The following is a 21456-nucleotide window of genomic DNA, read 5'->3' on the forward strand; positions in this document are numbered from 1 at the left end:
TTGACATGTAAGATGATATTTCTTATTCGTGATACATCATTTGGTTAAAAATTTAGTCTACCTAGCATTACCCTAATGATTAACGTTTTTGTATGCATTAAATTGTAATTTCCTTATTAATGTTTTAGTCAAAATACTGCTCTAACAATCTTGCCTTGAAACAATTTAAATATTTTCTTTCTTAGCTTGTTGCTAGTCAAAGTCGTAGCTTGCAATCTACTAAACGAGCCTTACTACCCTGTAATATAAGTATGTGTGTGTGAGTGATAAAACATGTCTTTTTCGACGTAATGAGTTGATCATTATTCTTTGAATATTAGTAAAATTTATTTTTAACAAGACGATATTGCATGATACTCCAACATATGAGAAAGACTGTTCCAACTCACATCAGGACAAAATAACAATTTCGACTAATTAACTCGATTCTCATCTGCAACATTTATTTATAATTTCTTAATAATCCAAGAAAAATAAGTAAAATAAAGTCTCCAAAGTCTAAAATATTTAATAAAGCTGTGTGACAAAATGAGTGGGGCCATGTCCATCCTCCCAGCTTCCCAGCCTCCCCTCTCATCCGAGCCCTCCGATCTGGCTTCTGTATGGAAGCCTTCTCCTCCCCGTCCCTTTTGTTTGTTAGTGTCTCCTCCCCCTAATGCCACATAGAGGTGAGATTTTTTAGTATGTTAGGAACACGACTTATAATACCAGTTGTCATAATATAAATGATTAGATATTTTGAAGAAATACTCCAATCACTTGAGTATAACTTAGATCAAATCGTGTTTCCGTCACACTAAAAAGTTTATCAGTATAAAACTACAGGGTACTTCCTATCACTTCTCTCCTTTTCACAACCCCAGACAAATCATACTAAAAAAATTACTATTAATTAATCAATTAATTAAGAGAATTGTTATTAACACTCCAAAAATCTTATTTGGCACTTCAAACTTTCTATAATTAAAAAGAAAAATACATTTGTAAGGAATGTATAATGAGATTTTTGGAGTGCTAATAACAGTTTCCTTAATTAATTATATTAATTTTTTTGTTTAACACTTAATCTAATATTTTTTTTCAAGAGAACAACTTGTACAAAATGGAAAAGGATCATCTCTTGATCCCTTCCATCTAATCCTCCTCATCAAACAATCCAGATTCTTGAAATTTGATCAAACTGCATCAAAACGTGTAGCTATGGTCCCTCAACTAAAAATTCATTACCATTGGTCGGGTCCCTCAACTTTGATCCAACTGGAGAAATTGTTCCTCAACTTTAACCCAATTGGAGCAATGATCCCTCAACTTTAACCTAATGGTAGAAATGGTCATTCCAACATAACTCATTTTGACAAAATTTTGACGAAGTTGACGAAAAAGATTATAACTATATATTTTGATGAGTTGAGGGACCCCAATTGTAGCAATTGTCTTTCCAACATAACTCATTTTGACAAAAGTTTGACGAAGTTAACGAAAATGACCATAGCTACACATTTTGATGAGATGAGGGACTAATGGTAATGAATTTTCAGTTGAGGAACTATTGTTACAATTTACTCTATGTAAAATAAACGTTATAATTAATATTGTATCATTAGCACAAAACATGGTGGTATACTCGTGTCAAAAGAAAGTGTCTCAAAGTATAACTCTATATAAATTATCTTATACCTTATAGTTTAACGTTAATTTTTATGTCAATATTATAAAATATTACTGCGAAAACATGAGCGGTCAGAGAGTTCATAAAGAAGCTTGATTTTGAATCTTCTTAGCATTTCTTTATTCTATTTATTAGATAGCAATTTAGCAATGCAATGCAATCACTCACTCTCTCTCTCTCTCTCTCTCTCTCTCTCTCTCTTAAGAAGTTGACAGTTTGTCTGTCGAGGAGTTGGAGAGTAAAAACCCAAATGGGCGGATGGGGGAAAGAACTACTGCAACTTCCTCTGCAGCTTCTACTTCTTCTTCTTCTTCCTTTTCTGCTCCCTGCTCTACTGGTCCTGTGACGACGTCGTTTTCAGCTCCTACTCCCCTGCCGCCACCCGAAATGTCTCCTCCCTCACCTGCATTGTGATCTCTTCGATCCAACTCACTCACTCTACATTCAGGTCCTCCAAATCTCTCCCCCCCCTCTCTCTCTCCTCTTTCTCTCTCCAGCTTAAATTCTCTGACTTTTCTTTTTCTTTGACATCAAAGTGCAAATTTTGACTTGGGTTTTTAGTTTTGAGTTGCATTTTCCATTCTATATGAAGCAATTTGCTTAATTTTTATCATTTTTACTCGGTTTTTTTCCTTTATTTGAACTTAGTTTTTACTGTGTGTATTACATTGTTTGGTTGCTGAGAAAATGTGAGAGAGCAAGAGAGAATTATATTGTGCTATTCATGGTTTTTCTTACTGTTGGGATCTGGTTTTGAGGATAAATTCACCATTTGGCTGAGCTAATTGGATAATTTGGACACAAAGTTCAAATTTTTACTTCTTTTTGGTAAAATGTTTATGTAATTTCAGCTGCTTTTTACCGCATTTGATTTTCAACATTAAAGAACCGGACATTCATCTAGAAAGAAAGCATAATTCGGGTTGTCGACTTGAATTTTGTACTGAAAGTAGTTGAAAGGGTAACTATTGCTGACCACATTTTGCTTTCAAGGGCTTATCAATTTTCTTGAGTGAAAAATAAGGTATTGTTTTTCTCTTGCGTTTACTTTGTTTGTTTCTCAAGAAAAATAGAACTGCAATCTTCCGAGCTATGCAAATCTTGAGTAACTTCACATATGGTGGAGCTTTCCCTTGCTGCCGAAATGCTACGTTTGATTCGTGTCAAAGTACATTCCGAGAATAAAAAAGAATTGGTTTCGCTATTGGGAATGTATATGAAATTAAAACCATTTTGTTCTTTATTCAGTGAAAAGTTTTTAGTCTAAAACATGGAGCAATATGAAGTTCTTGAGCAAATTGGGAAGGGGGCTTTTGGTTCTGCGCTTCTTGTCAGGCATAAGCATGAAAAGAAGAAGTAAGACTGGATTTTACTTTTCCTTCTTCTTTACCTCAATCCATTTTTACTTTCATGGGAACATGAGCTGGTCCACTATTCCTTATTGTATGGTGATGCGAAGTTTGGGGCAGAGTTAATTATGCTTCTTTGATATATGAAGGTATGTGTTGAAAAAGATTCGCCTTGCCCGCCAGACTGATAGATCACGGAGATCTGCACACCAGGAGGTTAGTATTCTTTGTTAATATTTGTCTCAAGGAACTAAACACATTACTTGTGTGTGCTGCTAATCGTCCATTTCTTTTCGGGCTTCAATGGATAATCTTCCATACCCAATAAATCTCATTCATTTTCTAGACGACTTTACTAAAAGAAAACATGGAAAGAAAAAAATTGAGTTTGCTGCAGGCTTTATTATGTATATCGGATACCTCCAGATTGACAACTTTCCTCGTTTGTGTAGATGGAGCTCATTTCCAAATTCAAAAATCCATTTATTGTGGAGTACAAAGATTCTTGGGTGGAAAAGGTACATTTGCCCACAACTGTATCTAGTGTATTTGTGCTCGGTGGTGCACTTTTCCTTTTCTTCTGTATCTGATATATTGCTGCATCTGTTTATTAATTCCCGGTTGGATACATTGGAGTTATGGTAGCCTAGCTAGTTGATATGGCCTAAACTTGGTTCATACCCCTTGTTTTCAGGGTTGCTATGTGTGCATTATTTTAGGTTATTGTGCAGGCGGAGACATGTAAGTTTTGTATCATGCTAAAATTCTTATATTTATATGTGTAATGTGTATATTCATTTGCTTTGACTTGAAGGCTTGCATATCATTTGCCAGGCACTCATTCTGTGTTTCTGTGTGGTTCAGGGCAGAAGCTATAAAAAAGGCCAATGGTCTTCTTTTCCCTGAAGAGGTTTGAAGCTACTTCAATTCTTGTTTTTCTCTTTGTTTTCTCCTCCTGCAAAATTGTTTTTTTTCTTAAAAACACATTCCTGTCACATAGTCGCTTTTATGCATTTCGTAACTGTAATTTCGCCTCCTATCATCTAATATGGATATCAACTTTTTTTCAGAAGCTCTGTAAGTGGCTTGTCCAGCTTCTGATGGCGCTCGACTACTTGCACAGGAATCATATTCTTCATCGCGATGTCAAGGTTAGTGACATTTTTTGTCCTGTGCACTCTGGGACGATGGGTGTTGCTATCTTCTTTCGAATTCCCTGAAGCTAATTTGTACTAATAGTGGTCCATGGTTGTTTCAGTGTTCTAATATATTCTTGACAAAAGATCAAGACATACGCCTTGGTAAGTGATCCTATTATCTTCTACAGTTCTCCATAAGCGGAGTGTAATTTTTCTGAACAATTGATAAACGTTGGAGCAGGTGACTTTGGACTTGCCAAAAAGTTGACTTCGGATGATCTTGCCTCTTCGGTAAGTAACTGTGGTCCTTTTCTGAAGTTCATATTCACAACATCTTGAAGCTATCTATATTAAGAATCATTCTCTCTTGATTAAGGTTGTTGGAACTCCTAGCTATATGTGTCCTGAGCTTCTTGCTGATATACCGTATGGTTCAAAATCAGATATTTGGTCCTTAGGTAAGCACTGAATATGTGTGAATTTTTTGTCGTCGATTATTGTTCTTCTTTAGCTGCAATATGTATTGTACTGAACATATCTGATCCAGGATGCTGCATCTATGAAATGGCTTCTCATAGAGCCGCCTTTAAAGCGTTTGTAAGTTTTGTATTTCTCATATTTCAGATATCCAGAGATGCATTGCTTTACCTCCTTTGTGTGTGTTTCCTTAATCAGTTTCTTTTTAAAGAAAATGTTTTATATTCCTCTGCATTTATAAATTGTTTCCTTTTTCTCTTGCAAGCTATTTTTTTTCTTACGTATTTCTTTTCTCTTTCTTTAACAGGATATACAAGCACTGATTAACAAAATTAACAGGTCCATAGTGGCTCCCCTTCCCACAAAGTACACTGGTGCATTGTGAGTCCTTATCTGGTTTTTCGTTTGGCTTTGGTGGCCATTCAATATCCATTGCACGTTCTGCCTTCCTTACTGCATAAGATCATTAAAAATTTGCGAAACATTTTGAATTGTGCAAGGATAAAATCAAGTGACAAAACTAACAGATGCTTTAATAGCCTGAATTTCTATTACCTCGTGTTTCTAGGCGGATGTGTTTAAGTTGCCTTTCATAAGTGAATATTACTTATCTAATCACTTTCAGTATTTCTATTTTCAGCCGAACACTTATTAAAAGCATGCTTCGGAAAAACCCAGAACTCAGGCCAAGTGTACGTATACTTCTCCTCTGGTGCAGTCCGGTTTATTTGATTGGCAATAATTTTGTAATTTCCTCGTATGAATTCGAAAGCATTGTATTCAAAACATTTTGAATACGTATTATCAATTCAGAGTTGCCTGGTATGACCGGTTTTATACAATCTATATAAAAAGCATATCTTTCGGGTTAGTCCGATTCCTGTAGAATCAGATTTCCTAGGAATTGTGACAATTCACATCTTTCGAACTTTTCATCTCATTTGAAGTGTTTCTATTGTGACAGGCTGCCGAGCTGCTTGCTCACCCAGTCCTTCAGCCTCATGTTCACCGGGTTCATCTCAAACTCAATAACCCCAGACATGGAACTTTAGCGGTCAACTGGCCTGACACCGGTTACTTGAAGAAAACAAGATTTTCAGAGCCAGAAGATGTTCCTTTCTCCACTCCCCATTACCAGGAGAAGCGGCATACATTCAGCAATGATAGGACTTTAAATCCTAGTATATCTGGAGGTGAGCAAGATTCCTTAAGCTCTACCCAAGAAATGCATGGCAGGTCAAATTATCTGAATCGAGAATTGGCAGGACATTCTGTTGGTGGCACTGGCACCTATAGAAAAGCAGCCATACGCAAGCAACCAATTGCTTCCAAAACTTCAAATATCGTCAACAGTCGAGTTACTCCAGCAAAAGCTTCTGCCACTCCCAAGAGATTTATGGAGCCAAAGAATCGTGCATCGGTAAGATATTTCTCTCTCTCTCTCTCTCTCGCTCTCTCTCAAACAAAAAGTGCAAGTTTATCTCAAACAAACTTTAGCTGCATAAAAGCACTAGCTATACTTTTGCAAAATATTTTAGTTTCTAAACAGCAAGTTTTTTGCTAGTCTAATAGTTTGAGTTTATAAAATTCATCTTTCCAGCTTCGTGTTTCACGCACTCCGCAGAAGACGGTGAGTACAACTCGCAGAGCATCATTGCCATTAGCAAGAGCTGCAACTCAACAGTCCCCTTTCTGGCCCAATGTTGATGTTCTTCACTGTATTAAATCTCCCGATGTTTCTGTCAATTCCCCTCGAATTGACAGGATAGCTGAATTCCCATTAGCCTCGTATGAAGAACAATTATACGAAGAACAGTTTCTGCCTATCCATAGAACCTCATCACCCTCTGTGCAAGGCTCGTCTGGTTCCCCACACTATGGTGACCGTTCAATGATGAAAGACAAATGCACAGTTCAGACAAACGACAGAGCCTCTCGCAAACTTAGTTTCACGGGTGCATGGCAGGGAATAGAACCTGGCATGTTCAAAGCTGCACCAGACAATCAAAGTGATGGATTTTCGGATCAAAATGCAACTGCTGGAGCATCGAGCCGGACCTCATCAAACACACGCCGCCGGCAGTTTGACACTTCATCATTCCAGCAAAGGGCTGAAGCTTTAGAAGGGCTGCTCGAATTCAGTGCAAGATTGCTCCAGAACGAACGATATGACGAGCTTGGGGTGTTGCTGAAGCCTTTTGGGCCAGGGAAGGTCTCTCCTAGGGAAACTGCTATTTGGTTGGCTAAAAGCATCAAGCAAAATACTGTCAACCAGGATGATCAATTCCAATGAGCTGTTGCAACATGTATTTATAATTCCAACTCGAATTATTTTTGTAGTTACGAGTTTTCGGTTATCATTCTTCTCAAGAGGAATTAGGCTCCTAGATAGATCCTGATTTTGCAGGTTATGATCTCAGAAGAGGAATTCATTATCACCATGAATTCAACTTAGTTTGTAAACTGTGATGGCTTAACTCTCTCTCTCTCTCTCTCTCTCTCTCTCTCTCTCTCTCTCTCTCAAGAAATGGTTGGAAATTTATCGAATGATGGTATTTGATACAATTATTGTCCTCAAATGGCAATGAACTTCATGAACCAATACTATTAGTTATTGGTATCTTTCATAGGAAAGTTCTTTTGAGTAGTGCAAATGCATGCTACGAAAATTCTAGAGTACATCAATGTGCGCTGAAGAATCCATCAGATTTTAACGGGTGAACTTGAGCCACTTAAAACGTTTGTCGTTTACATTTTGATATACATTGATGTGTAGGACTCTGCATACTCTATATCAGTCTGGAAGAGCTCTTCAGCATCCCTTTCTGTTAGTACAAATTCACATGGGGCTGCAAATCAAATATTCAACAAATTAGACAATTACGAAAAATGCAGAAATCAACGATAAAAACCTGCAGTGTTCTGTCCATTAGGATAAAGTTTTACCTCATATGCAGCAAGAGATTCATGATAGTAGGAATGGACAGTACTCGAGCTAACGGAAGCATGCTTGTTGTCCTCGAACAATCTTCTTGATCTGTAGAGCTTAACAAACCAGGGATCATGGCTTTTCTGACCGTTGGGTTTGAACTGCGTAGATGAACGTTTCAGCACTTGATCCTCCATGGCAACTAGTGTTGCATCCACTTCTGTTTGCTTGCTTCTGTTCTTCAAGCTTCCTTCAGGCCTCTGCTTTGGTTCACTCTGTGACCTAGCTTTCGCCTTGGAAGATTTCGTGTTGGTCATGTAATTTGGCTTGAATGCGAAGTCCTCGTAGTCTGTGTCATCTTGGGGTTGATGAGCGAAAGAGTGTCTTCTTGGTTTTGGTTTGGATGCAGTAGGATAATTCCAGGGACTATTTACTGTTGCAAAAGAGGATTCCTCGTAGTGATGCCGGTTTGAGATGGAAAGACGATCTGAATAGACTGTTGAGCAGCCATGCTCAAACCTCCCTGCAGCTTGTGAATGATTAAGGTGTCCACTCGTGCTTTTCGCAACTCTTTGAACATCATTCGGGTTCAAATCTATTGACTTCTGCATAAACAAGACCACATTGTAAGCATGGTACATTTTTTGGACCACGATCACTTCATGTTTGGTTGCTATCAGAAAATGCTTTCTTGAGGAGCTCAGATTTCGAAACCCGAGTGTTTGTATCAGGCTGAATTGGGTTTCTGATGCAAAATTCACTCGGGTTTCGGAAGCTAAGATCAAAACAAAAACTAGCACAGATAGTATGAATAGGAAACATTTCGGACTGAAGGAGGAGACTTACCCTATGAACTCCACTGTCCTGAGGGTGGCCTCTTCGAATGATCAGCTGCTTTTTATTAGCTCTCTGTGCTTCTTCCACCATCTGAATTCGCTTAAACCGCGCTCTAACCTGGATCGCCATCAACGCCTGCATCTGCATTATCGTAGCAGTTGTTTGTTTCCTCACAATGTGACCTCTTATGAGTGCTTGTAACTTCACCAAACCCTTCAAGGCATGTAAAGCCTTCCTTGCCTGAAAACAACATAACCAATATGACTACCAAAATAAATAGATTTGGAGTTAAGAATCTTATGTTGGAAAATATTAGTATTTTAGGTTTGTTTTATTGTTTGGTTTTCTTGTGGGTTTAGGCTTTCGAGTCAATAATATTTTCCATTGTTTGTACGTTCGTTAGCGTACTCTCTGATGTTCACAACTTTTTATGACATGTTTACTAATATGTTATTGCATGAGGAAGAATTGAATTCACGAGGAGTCAGAATCCGGAATTCCCATTAAAGATGCTTACTAAATCATCTAGAATCGGATTTTGAATGATACTGAAAATAATCGTTTACGGATTCGTGAACATGTTGTAGAGTTTTGGATGGAAATTCGTACCAAATGCGAACGGAAGGCAGCTTGAATCCTTGTGGCAGCAGCATTTTCGACATCTCTTGGTGCCACGGCATGATTCTTCTGAACTTTCAGTGACAACTTAGAGATGTCAATTGAATCAACAGATCTTGTAACCCTGTGGGACGCCTCTTTGCCTGCCAACTTTCCAAAGCTCCACCTTCTCTTCACTTTCGGCGTCCCTGGCCGGTTCACCGACGGCCTGGCAGAAGCGGTAGATGAAGACTCATTCGAAACCTTAGTTTTCGGGGCATCGTTAATCTTTTTTTCTTGCTTTCCAACCAAGAACTTTATGATCCATCTGCTTGCCTTCCCCATCTTCAACTGTCACTAAAAGTTTATAGCACCACAGGAAAAATAGTGTTACACTTCATACGGAGGAGTATATATATACATATACATGTACATACATACACATATACATATATATATATGTGTGTGTGTGTATAATGATCTTACTTGTGTAAATAAAATATGATTAAGATTAGTTGACTGTGTGGATGGTTGGTATATTAAAAACAACCGTCAACAGTCTGCATGGCTTTTTCTCAAAGTGCTTTTCCGGCATGGTCATTTTTTGCTGAATATTTAATCACTTTGGCCAGCAGAGGTTTATCTGAGAAAGCCATTTGCCACCCTCATATGGATAGGCAAAGATTCCTAATTTCCTCCCTTGTTAAAGTAATAAAAATGTCAACTGCTTAGAATTTGGTTTTTTGGGAGGAGGCTGCATCAAATCGAGGCATCAATGGACTTATTAATCCCTTATTTCCTCTAACCAATCACATTTTTATAAACTTCAAAATTTGGATCTCAGAGAAAATGATAACTACACGGCTTTTTTCTCTCCCTCACATCTATGTTTAATCATGTCTATTGTTTTCATTTGATTTATTCAATCCAACAGCTAAAAATAAAAAAGATAGGAGAGACATGTATGTAGGAGGAAAAAAAATGGTGTGTGATCAAATTTCGATTTAATATTTCACGGGTCCTTTGTTAGTTCATGATTTTTCAGATCTTCTAAGGGCCCGTTTTGAGATTGTTTGACAACCAAAAACACTTATAACTCGTTTGACAGTTTAAAAGTTAGAAGCACCTTAGGGCTATATAAGCACTTTCTAAAGAAGCACCCGTCAAATACTTCTTCAAGGAGCACTTCCAAGTTCTTTAGCAAGAAACACCATGATTTTGATACTAAAAAAAAACGAGCATAAGTGCTTCTTACAAAAGCAATCTCAACGAGTCCTAAATCCCATTAGGCTGTCATCCCCATCAGGGCCGTCGTTGATTGCTTACCGAACCGGCCATTGCAGCATTGCTAACATAACACCTTACACAATCTTAAAAGACTTGGAACTTGCACAGAAAGTTTCTAATGCGTTCAATACAGATCATGAAATCATGCAAACATGTAAAACTCAACAATTTAGGTCAAAATACTAAACTTATCCGACATTGAATTTCCGAAAGCATTCAAACAGATTATTGCTAATAACCAAGACCGAAGCACTAGATCTAATTCCGCAATACCATTTCATCGCTTCCTCACCAACACGCTGACTTCGTGAATTCAAATACTAGCTCTCTTCTGACTTCAGTAAGTGCTGGTTGTCTGATAACAAACGATCTCCTACCTCGCAAGCATAACGCCATCTGCATAAGAAACATGAAATCATATCAAACGAGAAAAGAAATGAAAACTGGCAAAACTAAGCGAGCAGAGACATGGAACCTAGTGAATGCCGCATGGCTTTTCTTTCTACAGGCTAAGTCTCAAGCTTATTTAAAAAACGCAGATTGTTTTGGTGCGCGTGAGAGGTAAACTATTTCAAAGCTAGATTCACAACTTATCAATCAAATCTCCGAAAAGAAGTTATCATCCCAGAAGTGAAAGAAAAAAAAAATTAGCAGGGAAGTAAACTATTAGGAGCCAAAAGAAAAAAATCAACCTCCAGTTATCTGAGCTTCTCCTTCGCACTGCTCTTTCTTGCAGCTTCCTTAACTTTCTCAATATAACCTTCAATCGGAGGAGTCAGAGTTGCCATGAACCGGTTTACTGGGAACGGGGTAAGATCTGGAACCAATGCTGCTGCTTTCAAATGTTCAGGCAATGCCTCAATCGCCTCCTTCTTCAACCGCAACAGTGTGGACTCTGCTGCCTGCCTTGCACGGTGATGCCTCATCAAGACCCTGCTATACTCCTTTGCAAGCTTTCTACCGTCTTCAACAGTCAGGTTATATTTTGGTATCTTCTCCACATCAACCAAACCTAGTGATATCAAATCCAAACCAGGTGTTCCAATAATTGTTGGTTTTTCTGGGATTCCCAATTTTCCCTTATCTTTCTTCAGCATCTCAATCTCACGCTGTCGCTCTTTGCTAATAAGTCCCATCTTCTCTCGCATTATTTCACGTTTTCTCAGTACTGGTGGTAACCACCTAACAGGTGTCGGGGCATTTAAGCATGAATCATATAACTTTTCCGCCGGACTTATGTGACCTCCTCCACCTTTAGCAGCAGGGGCTGCACTACCCCTTTTCACAGTGATCTTTGACCGCTTCAGTGGTCCTGCAGCTTTTGTCTTTGATTTACCCTTTGCCGTCCCACTTACAGAGCATCTCTGAAGAAAGTTATGGCTTGAAGAAGACTCAATGAAAGACGTCACAGGTTTAATCTTTAAGATTCGTATCATTTTCTGAAACCCACTAAGCTCTTCAGCAGGATACAGTGAATGTCTTGCTTCTACAATTAACTTAAATTGCCTGTCACTATGGTAAACCAAGAAACAGATTATCAAAGGACGAAAGAACATTATTCACACATTTCACCAAATCCAACTGCCCACATGAAAAACCGATATTACAGACAGAAAAAGAGACAAACAAGAAGTACCATTGTTACTCAACTTAACTAAGTTTTCTATTCCCGAATCGAAAGAAAAAAACTAAGACTTCACTTAAACTTTACTTAGCTCTGAATACAACACTAGCATACTCCTACTCATAAGATACGGAAAGATCTAACTTCAGATTCAAACTTTCAATCGAAAGTCCCATTACGTAACATTACAAAAATTTGCATTTGTTAGAAAACACAAAGCAACTCCCGCCTGTGTAAGTTTATCTTACATTACCGGTCCTAAGCCCGGATAAAGGAGGAGGGGGTGGTCGTCAGGTAGTCGACAGTCAGCACTCCCATCTTACATCGAATCCTTATGATAATGAATCCTGAACGAAATTGCGCTAACCGAGCGCAATGGCGTTCTAGGATTCATATAGTCGACCCCCACTTAGTGGGAAAAGGCTTTGTTGTTGTTGTTAGAAAACACAAATCAATTAGTTTACAAACTCCATTTCTTGTTTCTAAAGACTAAAGTTTGACAGTATTGTGCTCAAAATTTACAAATTCAACAGCCAAATACAAATATTCGGGATCGAATTTAAGCAGAATTTGAACTAGGGAAACATCTAGCTACAATGAAACTACTTCTATATGCTTAAATTCTAAAATACAAACCATCTAAAGATTCACACCTTTTTTTTTCCTTCTCATTCCCAATTTTTAAAACCTAATTAATAATCACAGGCTAACATTGCATCTTCAAAAGGGAGAAGAACAAAAATCCCCAATCTTTCTTTGTCAAACGCTTAGAGAATTACACATTAAATAAACCCAGAAAAAAAAAATTGAAACTGCAACCCGGAAATGCAATGAAACTAAAACAATCTGTAACTCAAATTACAGGAAATAAATCTCAAAAAAAAAAATTGATCTTTTCAACCATCAGAACTAAACCTTTGATCCATTCAAACTCAGTATTAAAATCAAATATACGAAGAAAAGGGGAGAGAGAGGACGTACCAGCTTGCTCGACTGTGTAGCGCCGGACCGAGGAGTGAGAGAGGAGGAGAGAGAAAGGAAGAAAAGGGTTCGAAGGTTTAAAGCGAATGATGAGAAATGATAAACGGGTGTTGGGCTTACGGGTTAGAGTATGGGTGGGTTCAAGTTGGGCTTGGCCTGCTTATGTATGATGGTCTTCTCCAAATAGGCCTCACATATGGGCCCAAAGGTAGGTGGAGCACAAAACTAGAAAACGAAGTTTTTGTTTCTCAAGGTTTAATCCCTTAATTAATAGGTATATTTGCGAGTGCTTCTAAAATTGCTAAAAACAGTTTTTACCAACTTAAGACACTTAGTATTACGATATAGTGATATTTTTTATCACTTATAAGTGAGAAGTCTTATGTACAATTCTTGTCAAAAACGAATTTGAATCATATTATTAATAGTCAATTATGAGGCTTAGTTCACCATGTTCCCCCTTAATGTGAATAATATCGTTTGCTAAAAAAAATGCTTAAGAATACGTTTGGAAATATAATTTTAAAAATCTTGTTCGTCTTAAAAAAAAATTTTAATAAAAGTTTTAACAAAAAAACTCTTATAAACAAAAATGCTTCCAAACGAAACACATTAATTTGATCCAAATTGGAAATTAGTTGCCACAAGTTGAAGAAATTTTGCATATAACTGAATAATATTACTTTATATTTACATCTCTTATCACATTAGAATTACACACTGGTTAGCTTTCAATTCGTCTATGACCATCAAATAAATGTGAATAAATATGAATGGATATATATCAGTATCTCAAGAATTACCACTGCTTAGCTTTCAATCTGCGTATGACCAATTACATCTCTAATAAAATGACCTTTCGTATGAATATCTTTCGTTGCCATATAAAAAATAGATTTGAATGGATATATATCAGTTACAAATAAGAATCTCTCCACTTATTGAGAACAGTTGTCTGTTAATCAATTAGCATAAGCATGCTTAGTGAATTAAAAAAAACATGAACTCTAATAATGAGCAATTTAATTATGTGGTTTGGTCTATAATTTATGAGTGCTTGACTTTATTTCATCAACTGTGTTCTTCTCACATGGAACAAGTACCTGTATATTCTTCGATGAAATAATGTTTTTACCTGATGCAAGATCATGCGAGTTTAAATCTTCTACGCTCAAAATTTTTTTGACCTTTCTGTACTCTATTAAGCGAGATTTAAATGAATGATTAGGTGTCAACAAATGAGATAAGTTGAAGAGAGACCACATAAAGTTTTTGGTGCAGAAGATTTAGGGTTTAGGCCAAGCATCATTTAACTATTTTTTAAACTAACTACATATAACAACATATTATGGTTTTAAGAACTCAAAGGATATTAATAAATAACGTGGCTATTACCTCTTCACCCACGCCAAATAAAAATAAATAGTTATTCAAACATCATACGTAGTTCATAGTTGAAAGAGAGACAATAAACTTGTAGTTTAAGTGATTAAAAGTATATATTTTGCACTATAAATTTTGAGTTTGAATTCTTCTTACTTAAAAGAGAGAAGAAGATTTTCAGGACAATTTTTTATTCGGGCAAATGAGATCTTACAACAGGGATGTTGGAAAATTACTTATTCACAACGACGTCGTTTTGAGTCTCCTTGCTTCACCGTCCAATTCCGTTTGTTAATTTTACTTTCGATTTCATCGTCTTTCATTGTTTGAGTAAACTGTCGATTTGCTCCCTGAACTATCACCCAACTTTCAATTTCCCCCCTGAACTTTTTAATTGGAAAATTAAGGACTTAAACTAATTTTTTTTGGCCAATTTCCCCCTACAGTTAGTTTTTCATAGATTTCATCCAAATTAACGTTAACTCTTATCATGTGCAAACCACGTAACTCTCATTTGTGGACAAAAGTGTCATTTCACTAGACCTTTAAATACAAAAGCTATAGAATCACACATATTTGCATAGGTTTATATTTTAGAAATCTAAGGTTTTCAATTATTTTAAAGAATGAAGCGACCGAACTACCCACACATGTTGTGCATATGCTTCCATTTAACAAAAATTTGGATGGAATGAATGAAAAATTGACAGCAAGGGGCAAATCGGCCAAAAAAATTAGTTTAAGTCCTTAATTTTCCAATTAAAAAGTTCAGGGGGGAAATCGAAAGTTGGGTGATAGTTCAGGGGGCAAATCGGCAGTATACTCTTCATTGTTTTCCTCTAACCATACCTATAGCCTTAAAAAAGCACTTCCAACTGTTTTTTCTGTATCACTTAGATTTTTAATAGGGAATTGTTATTGACACTCGAAATTTCTCATTATACACTCCAACTTTCTATATTTAGAAAGAAAAATACACTTGTGAGGAGTGTATAATAAGATTTTTGGAGTGTCAATAACACTTCTCATTTAATAAAAAATTTACCATGTTTCTAATCAAATCATTTTAACAAAAGCCCTTGCCAAATGGAACACATTAAGTTGATCTAAATTAATTAATTGGAAATTAATAAACTAGCAAACTAGCTATTATGAATGACTGGATTTATCGTTTTTTATATTCATACATCACCAACTACACAAAAGAACCTCTCTAGTTGATAAGAACATGTGTCAATTCATTTAATTAGCATAATCCCCTGCTTATTGAATTCATAAACATAAACCCTACTTGTGAGCAAATCAATGATATGGTTTGGTTTATAATATAATATATAAAGCATCCGCCGAATAATTCAAATCGAAGCAATTGAAAGTTCGACTCGGGCCTATAATTTATGAGTGTTTGACTTACAATTTCGTTAACTTCTCGTTGTTTTCTTCTATATTCTTAGGATTAAGCCAACCATGTTAGACAAAATAATATATCTCCTAGTGACGCGAGGATCATGCATGACTGCATGTAACTTAACATCATTAAACTATATTTTTAGAAAAGATTTAATATTGACTATGGTTTTGTAACAACTCAAGGATATGAATTTAGCTATTTCATGTTCAACCACCCCAAATATTAATTTAACTCGAGGATATTAACTTGACCTAACTTCTCACGATGCAAGCTGATTGTATTCGTGTTACACAATGTCATGCTCTTTAACTTAATCAAATAAAAATAGTATCGCATGATTGGTTTTAGGCAAGGTCTAAAATATCGATATTATCCCGATATTTCCATCGAAATTTCCGTGTTTTTGGACTACCGATATTTCCGATATTATCGATATTTTAGACCTTGATAGGAACTCTATGTGGTACTAAGTCACTCATGTATTTTACCATGTAATGTATAAAGTGTAAAATATTGTACTAATTCATTATATATAAATGATTATGGCATGTTTAAACTTCTTTCATTAATTACTGCATATTTTTTACACTCACAATATTTGCCAGCTCGCTATATAATCAACTTAAATCAGTTAAATCTATCATGCAATGCATTTCCTTCCAATTTTTTGTGATAAACTAATAGATAATTGACTAAATAAACATTCTGCAAAGTTTCAATAAAAATTTCCATGTTTTTCTTACAATTTCTGTGGTTTTTATTCAATTTTTATCGATATCGATAATATCCCGATATTTCCATCGAAATTTCCGTGTTTTTGGACTACCTATATTTCTGATATCATCGATATTTTAGACCTTGGTTTTAGGCACAATTATATTTGTGTCTTGTTTCTATATTTCTCATTAAAAAAAGAAGAAGAATATGCACATTTTCAACTTTTGTGCGTGCAAAATTTTTCAAGCATAAGAAAACTAATACAACAACAACAAAGTTTTATTTCACATATTAGCTTAATGAATCTGAAAATGCCATTGCGATAGATTTTTTTAAAGGTTTTTTTTTTCTCTGTAAGTATACATCTTAACCCTGATAAGTGGCCATGTGGAAAAGTGCGAACCACAGCTCACTAAAGAAAAAATCGGAGGTCCTGAATTCGATACTTTGTAAGCTGTGGATCAATGAAATTCTCAACTAACCTCCTCTGAATCTAAAAATGGTGAATAATTGTGATTCGTCACCAGTTATTTGCTTTTCAAAGGGAAAAAAAAAATGAAAGTACACATAATACATCTTTATCCATATGTTGACATCTTCCTTTTGTTTTTGCTTAATCCTTTGGAAAATGTCTTCCTCGGTTTCTTTCTTCTATAGTTTGTGGCCATTATTTAATTAAGAGACGGCTTTAATGATAATGAAGGGGAAATGTTGACTTTGGGGGAGCTCAAAACAACTTCTTTCCACATGTCACTCCTCTAGAATTACAACTGCCCCTTTTGAATTTTGCACACCTTGTTGAATTTAGTACAAGTCTTTTGGAACTCTACAAAACGAAAAAAATAAACTTTAGTCAAGTTTAGTTAACATAACTTTTAGCAAAATATGATTGTGTTGTACAGGGATACATCTGCCACTAAACTACAATCCTGAGTTATAAATATAATATAATTTTGCAGTACAACTATTAACGGATTCTAAATTTGATTGGCATCGAAGTGAATCAAAATCTTATAATTATTAAAAATTTATATATCTTGTTGTGATACAAGTTACAACTACATATCAACGTCTTGAATTTGATTGGCACTCATTTATATCAACATCTTTAATTACATAAAATTCTTGTAATTTATTGATTTTGTGATACAACTAAAAATCGACAAGTCTTGAATTTAATTGGCATCCGTTCGGATCAACATCTCATAATTACCATACTCTATGGTTTTTTGTTGTCATCAAATGGTAGGATTTGAAAGGTGATTATCTCCATAAACAGATTAAAACCTGAATGATTCTTTGTTCTGGTAGTATCTAGTATGTGCTGACTTTGGGAAACCCTAGGTAGACCCAAAGAAATATCCGATTTTATTGAAGATAACTTTAACGTGGGCAATTGGCAACTACACACCCCCCTTTCACGTTTTTTTTTTTTTAATATTATGGAACCTTCTTCCAGTCGACAAACTAGGCCGCCATCGGAAGCTTCTCGTCTCCTTTGATACCTTCTCAAATTTTCCATCTTAATCAATTATTAATTAAGCTCATAAGCCTGTTGATTTAATACATAAATAATCCTTTTAATTTTCTTTGTTTGGGTTCTAAGAAATCTTCGAAACCCTTCAAACTTTATATATATAGAGAGAACCAAGCCTCGTTAGAAACAACCCTTCACATCTTCACATAAACCTCCCTCCCTCTCTCTCCCGCCATCTCTCTCTCTCTCTCTCTCTCTCTCTCTCTCTCTCTCTCTTTAAAAAACTGATACAAATGGCTTTCTCTAAGTCCATAGCCTTTTTAGCTGTGCTTCTGGTAGCGCTGCCCATCGCTGCTTTCGCGGACTGGCCGTATAACTTAGCTCCTACTATTGCCGGTAAGCACTTCATTTTATCTCCAAAACAGATTTTTTTTCAAACTTTGTCTGTAACTCACTGTAGGCTCGACAAACAAAGAGAAGATGTTTATGAACGACATGTATAGTCTCTTTTTATATAGAGTAAAAGACTGTTTACTACCCTCATGTTTCGTGATTTTCAACATTTAGTATATTAAGTTTTTTTCGTCTCAGATTCATATTTTGGAACAGTCTCATACATCCGTTAGTCAAACTGTTAAATTTGCCGTTAATTGTGACGTGGCGTCCATGTGAACAATGACTGGGCGCCACGTGTCATCCATGTTTCTTCTTCTTCTTCTTCCTCCGACTGAAACTTTTTTTTTTCCTTCTTCTTCTTCTTCTCCTTCCTCCGAATCTGGGGAAGTTTTTTTTTTTTTTTTTTTTCCTTCTTCTTCTTCTTCCTCCGAATTTGGGTTGCAGATTCGGTTTTTTTTTCTTCTTCTTTCTTCTTCTTCTTCTTCTTCCTCCGACTGCAACTTTTTTTTTTCTTCCTCCTTCTTCTCCTTCTTCCTTCTTCTCATTCTTCCTTCTTCTTCCTTCTCCTTCCTCCGAATCTGGGGAAGATAAAGGTTTTTTTTTTTCTTCTTCTTTCTTCTTCTTCTTCTTCTTCTTCTTCTTCTTCTTCTTCTTCTTCTTCTTCTTCTTCTTCTTCTTCTTCTTCTTCTTCTTCTTCTTCTTCTTCTTCTTCTTCTTCTTCTTCTTCTTCTTCTTCTTCTTCTTCTTCTTCTTCTTCTTCTTCTTCTTCTTCTTCTTCTTCTTCTTCTTCTTCTTCTTCTTCTTCCTTCGACTGCAACTTTTTTTTTCTTCCTCCTTCTTCTCCTTCTTCCTTCCTCCTTCTTCTTCTTCCTTCCTCCTTCATCTTCTTCCTTCTTCTTCCTTCTCCTCCCCAGATTCAGAAGAAGAAGAAGAAGAAGATTCTTCTTCTTCTTCTTCCTTCGACTGCAACTTTTTTTTTCTTCCTCCTTCTTCTCCTTCTTCCTTCCTCCTTCTTCTTCTTCCTTCCTCCTTCATCTTCTTCCTTCTTCTTCCTTCTCCTCCCCAGATTCGGAAGAAGAAGAAGAAGAAGAAAAAAAAAATTCCCTAGATTTGGAGGAAGAAGAAGAAGAAGGAGAAGGAAGAAGAAGGAAGAAGGAGAAAAAGGGGAAGGAAGAAGGAGGAAGGAAGAACAAGAAGGAGGAAGAAAAAAAAATTGCAGTCGGAAGAAGTAGAAGAAGAAGAAAAAAAAACGTGGACGACACGTGGCGCCCAGTCATTGTTCACATGGGTACCACGTCACAATTAACGGCAGATTTAACAGTTTGACTAATGGATGTATGAGACTGTCCCAAAATTTACATTTTAGGTATGAATCTGAGACAAAAAAAAACTTGATGTACTAAATGTTGAAAACCACGAAACATGAGGATAGTAAACAATCTTTTACCCTATTATATATATAAGTTGGTTTCTTTCTTCTTACACATCTTCTTCTTGTTACAGCTCAAATATGTGATCAAGTTGAGTGTGGAAAGGGAACATGCAAATTTGATATAAACGAACCATTAGGTTTCACGTGCGAGTGCGACCCTAACTGGAAGCGAACGCGTGATGGTGACGATGATTTGAAGTTTCTCCCCTGTGTCATCCCCAACTGTAAGCTCTAATTCTTGTTGGATTTTTGGATCGTCGGGCCTGCCCCACTCTAACGATACCGATATTGTCCTCGCCTTTAACACCTGCCCAATTCGTCAGGTGTGGAGTTTTACCACAAAAGGTCTCGGTACTAGTTAGAGTGGAGTAATCATATTTAAACCCCTTGGTTTCTTTTCCCACCACTGATTTGGGACTTTAACAATTCTCTCCCTCTCGAATAAAACTTGAGGAGCAAGATTTTGTTTTGCAGGATGTCACTTAGGATCGATTCTAATTTTTCGTGTTTCGCAGGCACACTGAACTACAACTGCCAGCCCGCTCCACCTCCAGTTCCTCAGAAAGAAGTCCCTCGCAATTTGTCTGCCTTTGAACGTAATTACCACTAAGCCAGCTCAATTATCTCATCCATTAATTCACATAATTAAATTAATCGCTTGGTTATTATTAATTTGTTACTAATAACTCAAAATTTTGGGGTTTAAACAGCTTGTTACTGGGCTTACTGCGGAGAAGGTAACTGCGTAAGGAACAGTACATACCATTACACCCCCATCTGTGAATGCAACTCCGGCGCCACTAATCTTCTCAATGTCACATTATTCCCCTGCTACAATCAATGTATGAACTCTAACTAATTACTTGTCTTAATTCTGGTTTAAAACATAATTAACAAACTTTCGAGAAGCTGGAGACAGTGACAGGAACTCTAATTTTTTCGTAATCTTTCAGGCACGCTTCAGAGTGACTGTGCGAGCCTTGGAATCAAGGTTGCAAACTCAAATTCCTCCACTAGCCCTGGGAGCACCACTAACTCTGGGAGTGACAATAGTCAAGGTGAGACTGTAATTTGTTTGTTCTTTTTGGGTTATCAAATTTTAGACTTGAGATTAAGGCAAACTAATTAAAAGCCCGTTCGATGACCATGTTATTTTTAGATTAATTTCTAATTAACAATAAGGATCAAGACTTGGTCAAGGGGCTTGAGGTTTCAAAAGTCGACATTTCTTCGTAATTAACTATGAAAATAAAACCTAAAATCTATAACTCAGCCATGTTGAGCACTCAAATAACACAATATGCTGATTTTTTTTTCTTCTCCTTTTTTCCCCTCGTTTTCCAGCTACGTCGTTTTTGCCCGGAAAGTTCCAGTTGATGGCTGTAGCGATGGTGTCTGTGGGTCTGATTCTGAGGAAGTAGGGTGCAAGAAACCGCCACGGCCGAGATTGTGCATTACATTTGTTCTTGTTTGATCATACTATAGTTTCACTCACTTCAGATTCATTTTTTTGTTGTAAAATTACTTTGATGTTTCCCCAGTTCATCAGTTTGTATACAGTCAGTTTGTGTAAATAGATCGACACACGGTCATAGCCCGATGACCCATATATTGCACTTGTATACAGATTCTTATGAACCATCAATATGTTGACATCTTCCTTTTGTTTTGGCTTAAACCTTTGGAAAACGCCTTCCTCGGTTTCTTTTTTTGGTCCTGAAAAGTAAATTTCATTAATCTAAAATAAGGTT

The 21456-nt window shown here is 36.5% G+C and overlaps 4 protein-coding genes across 6 annotated transcripts; 2 read left to right on the forward strand and 2 right to left on the reverse strand.

Moving 5' to 3' along the window:
• Nucleotides 1-1832: 1832 nt before the first annotated feature.
• LOC126619213 (serine/threonine-protein kinase Nek3-like) lies at nucleotides 1833-7199 on the forward strand. Of its 3 annotated transcripts, XM_050287512.1 has the most exons (16): nucleotides 1835-2117; nucleotides 2918-3025; nucleotides 3168-3234; nucleotides 3471-3536; nucleotides 3713-3759; nucleotides 3883-3928; nucleotides 4089-4169; nucleotides 4277-4319; nucleotides 4399-4448; nucleotides 4534-4615; nucleotides 4705-4754; nucleotides 4942-5015; nucleotides 5275-5326; nucleotides 5599-5827; nucleotides 5900-6054; nucleotides 6235-7199. In XM_050287512.1, exons 2-16 carry the CDS (start codon nucleotides 2940-2942, stop codon nucleotides 6925-6927), a joined length of 1821 nt encoding a protein of 606 aa, XP_050143469.1. In that variant the 5' UTR covers nucleotides 1835-2117; nucleotides 2918-2939; the 3' UTR covers nucleotides 6928-7199. The 3 variants fall into 3 exon arrangements, with proteins under 3 accessions (XP_050143468.1, XP_050143467.1, XP_050143469.1); XM_050287511.1 differs by having other exon boundaries at nucleotides 1833-2117; nucleotides 5599-6054; nucleotides 6259-7199; XM_050287510.1 differs by having other exon boundaries at nucleotides 1834-2117; nucleotides 5599-6054.
• A 122-nt stretch (nucleotides 7200-7321) lies between these two features.
• LOC126619214 (protein IQ-DOMAIN 19-like) lies at nucleotides 7322-10223 on the reverse strand. Its single transcript, XM_050287513.1, has 4 exons — nucleotides 9010-10223; nucleotides 8410-8640; nucleotides 7581-8168; nucleotides 7322-7483 (listed from the first exon to the last, which is right to left on the reverse strand). The coding sequence occupies exons 1-4, from the start codon at nucleotides 9340-9342 to the stop codon at nucleotides 7463-7465; spliced, it is 1173 nt and encodes a 390-aa protein (XP_050143470.1). The 5' UTR covers nucleotides 9343-10223; the 3' UTR covers nucleotides 7322-7462.
• Nucleotides 10224-10368: 145 nt separating this feature from the next.
• On the reverse strand, nucleotides 10369-13000 carry LOC126619215 (uncharacterized). The gene is made up of 3 exons (XM_050287515.1): nucleotides 12890-13000; nucleotides 10977-11796; nucleotides 10369-10680 (listed from the first exon to the last, which is right to left on the reverse strand). Exon 2 carries the CDS (start codon nucleotides 11718-11720, stop codon nucleotides 10983-10985), a length of 738 nt encoding a protein of 245 aa, XP_050143472.1. The 5' UTR covers nucleotides 11721-11796; nucleotides 12890-13000; the 3' UTR covers nucleotides 10369-10680; nucleotides 10977-10982.
• Nucleotides 13001-18046: 5046 nt separating this feature from the next.
• On the forward strand, nucleotides 18047-21383 carry LOC126617938 (uncharacterized). Its single transcript, XM_050286016.1, has 6 exons — nucleotides 18047-18273; nucleotides 19777-19929; nucleotides 20221-20301; nucleotides 20416-20547; nucleotides 20659-20763; nucleotides 21050-21383. Exons 1-6 carry the CDS (start codon nucleotides 18171-18173, stop codon nucleotides 21124-21126), a joined length of 651 nt encoding a protein of 216 aa, XP_050141973.1. The 5' UTR covers nucleotides 18047-18170; the 3' UTR covers nucleotides 21127-21383.
• Nucleotides 21384-21456: the final 73 nt, after the last annotated feature.

Source organism: Malus sylvestris, chromosome 4, assembly GCF_916048215.2.
Source record: "Malus sylvestris chromosome 4, drMalSylv7.2, whole genome shotgun sequence".
Classification (NCBI taxonomy): Eukaryota; Viridiplantae; Streptophyta; class Magnoliopsida; order Rosales; family Rosaceae; genus Malus; species Malus sylvestris.

Excerpts from the sequence above, each read along its gene's own strand:
- LOC126619213 (XM_050287510.1), top strand. The coding sequence starts at position 2,940 with ATGGAGCAATATGAAGTTCTTGAGCAAATTGGGAAGGGGGCTTTTGGT. Across the intron at positions 4,170-4,276 it reads TTCTTCATCGCGATGTCAAG|TGTTCTAATATATTCTTGAC; the intron begins GTTAGTGACATT and ends TGGTTGTTTCAG. Across the intron at positions 6,055-6,234 it reads AGCCAAAGAATCGTGCATCG|CTTCGTGTTTCACGCACTCC; the intron begins GTAAGATATTTC and ends TCATCTTTCCAG.
- LOC126619214 (XM_050287513.1), bottom strand. The coding sequence starts at position 9,342 with ATGGGGAAGGCAAGCAGATGGATCATAAAGTTCTTGGTTGGAAAGCAA. Across the intron at positions 8,641-9,009 it reads CTGCCTTCCGTTCGCATTTG|GCAAGGAAGGCTTTACATGC; the intron begins GTACGAATTTCC and ends TGTTGTTTTCAG. Across the intron at positions 8,169-8,409 it reads AGGACAGTGGAGTTCATAGG|AAGTCAATAGATTTGAACCC; the intron begins GTAAGTCTCCTC and ends TTGTTTATGCAG.
- LOC126619215 (XM_050287515.1), bottom strand. The coding sequence starts at position 11,720 with ATGATACGAATCTTAAAGATTAAACCTGTGACGTCTTTCATTGAGTCT.
- LOC126617938 (XM_050286016.1), top strand. The coding sequence starts at position 18,171 with ATGGCTTTCTCTAAGTCCATAGCCTTTTTAGCTGTGCTTCTGGTAGCG. Across the intron at positions 18,274-19,776 it reads CTTAGCTCCTACTATTGCCG|CTCAAATATGTGATCAAGTT; the intron begins GTAAGCACTTCA and ends TTCTTGTTACAG. Across the intron at positions 20,548-20,658 it reads ATTCCCCTGCTACAATCAAT|GCACGCTTCAGAGTGACTGT; the intron begins GTATGAACTCTA and ends GTAATCTTTCAG.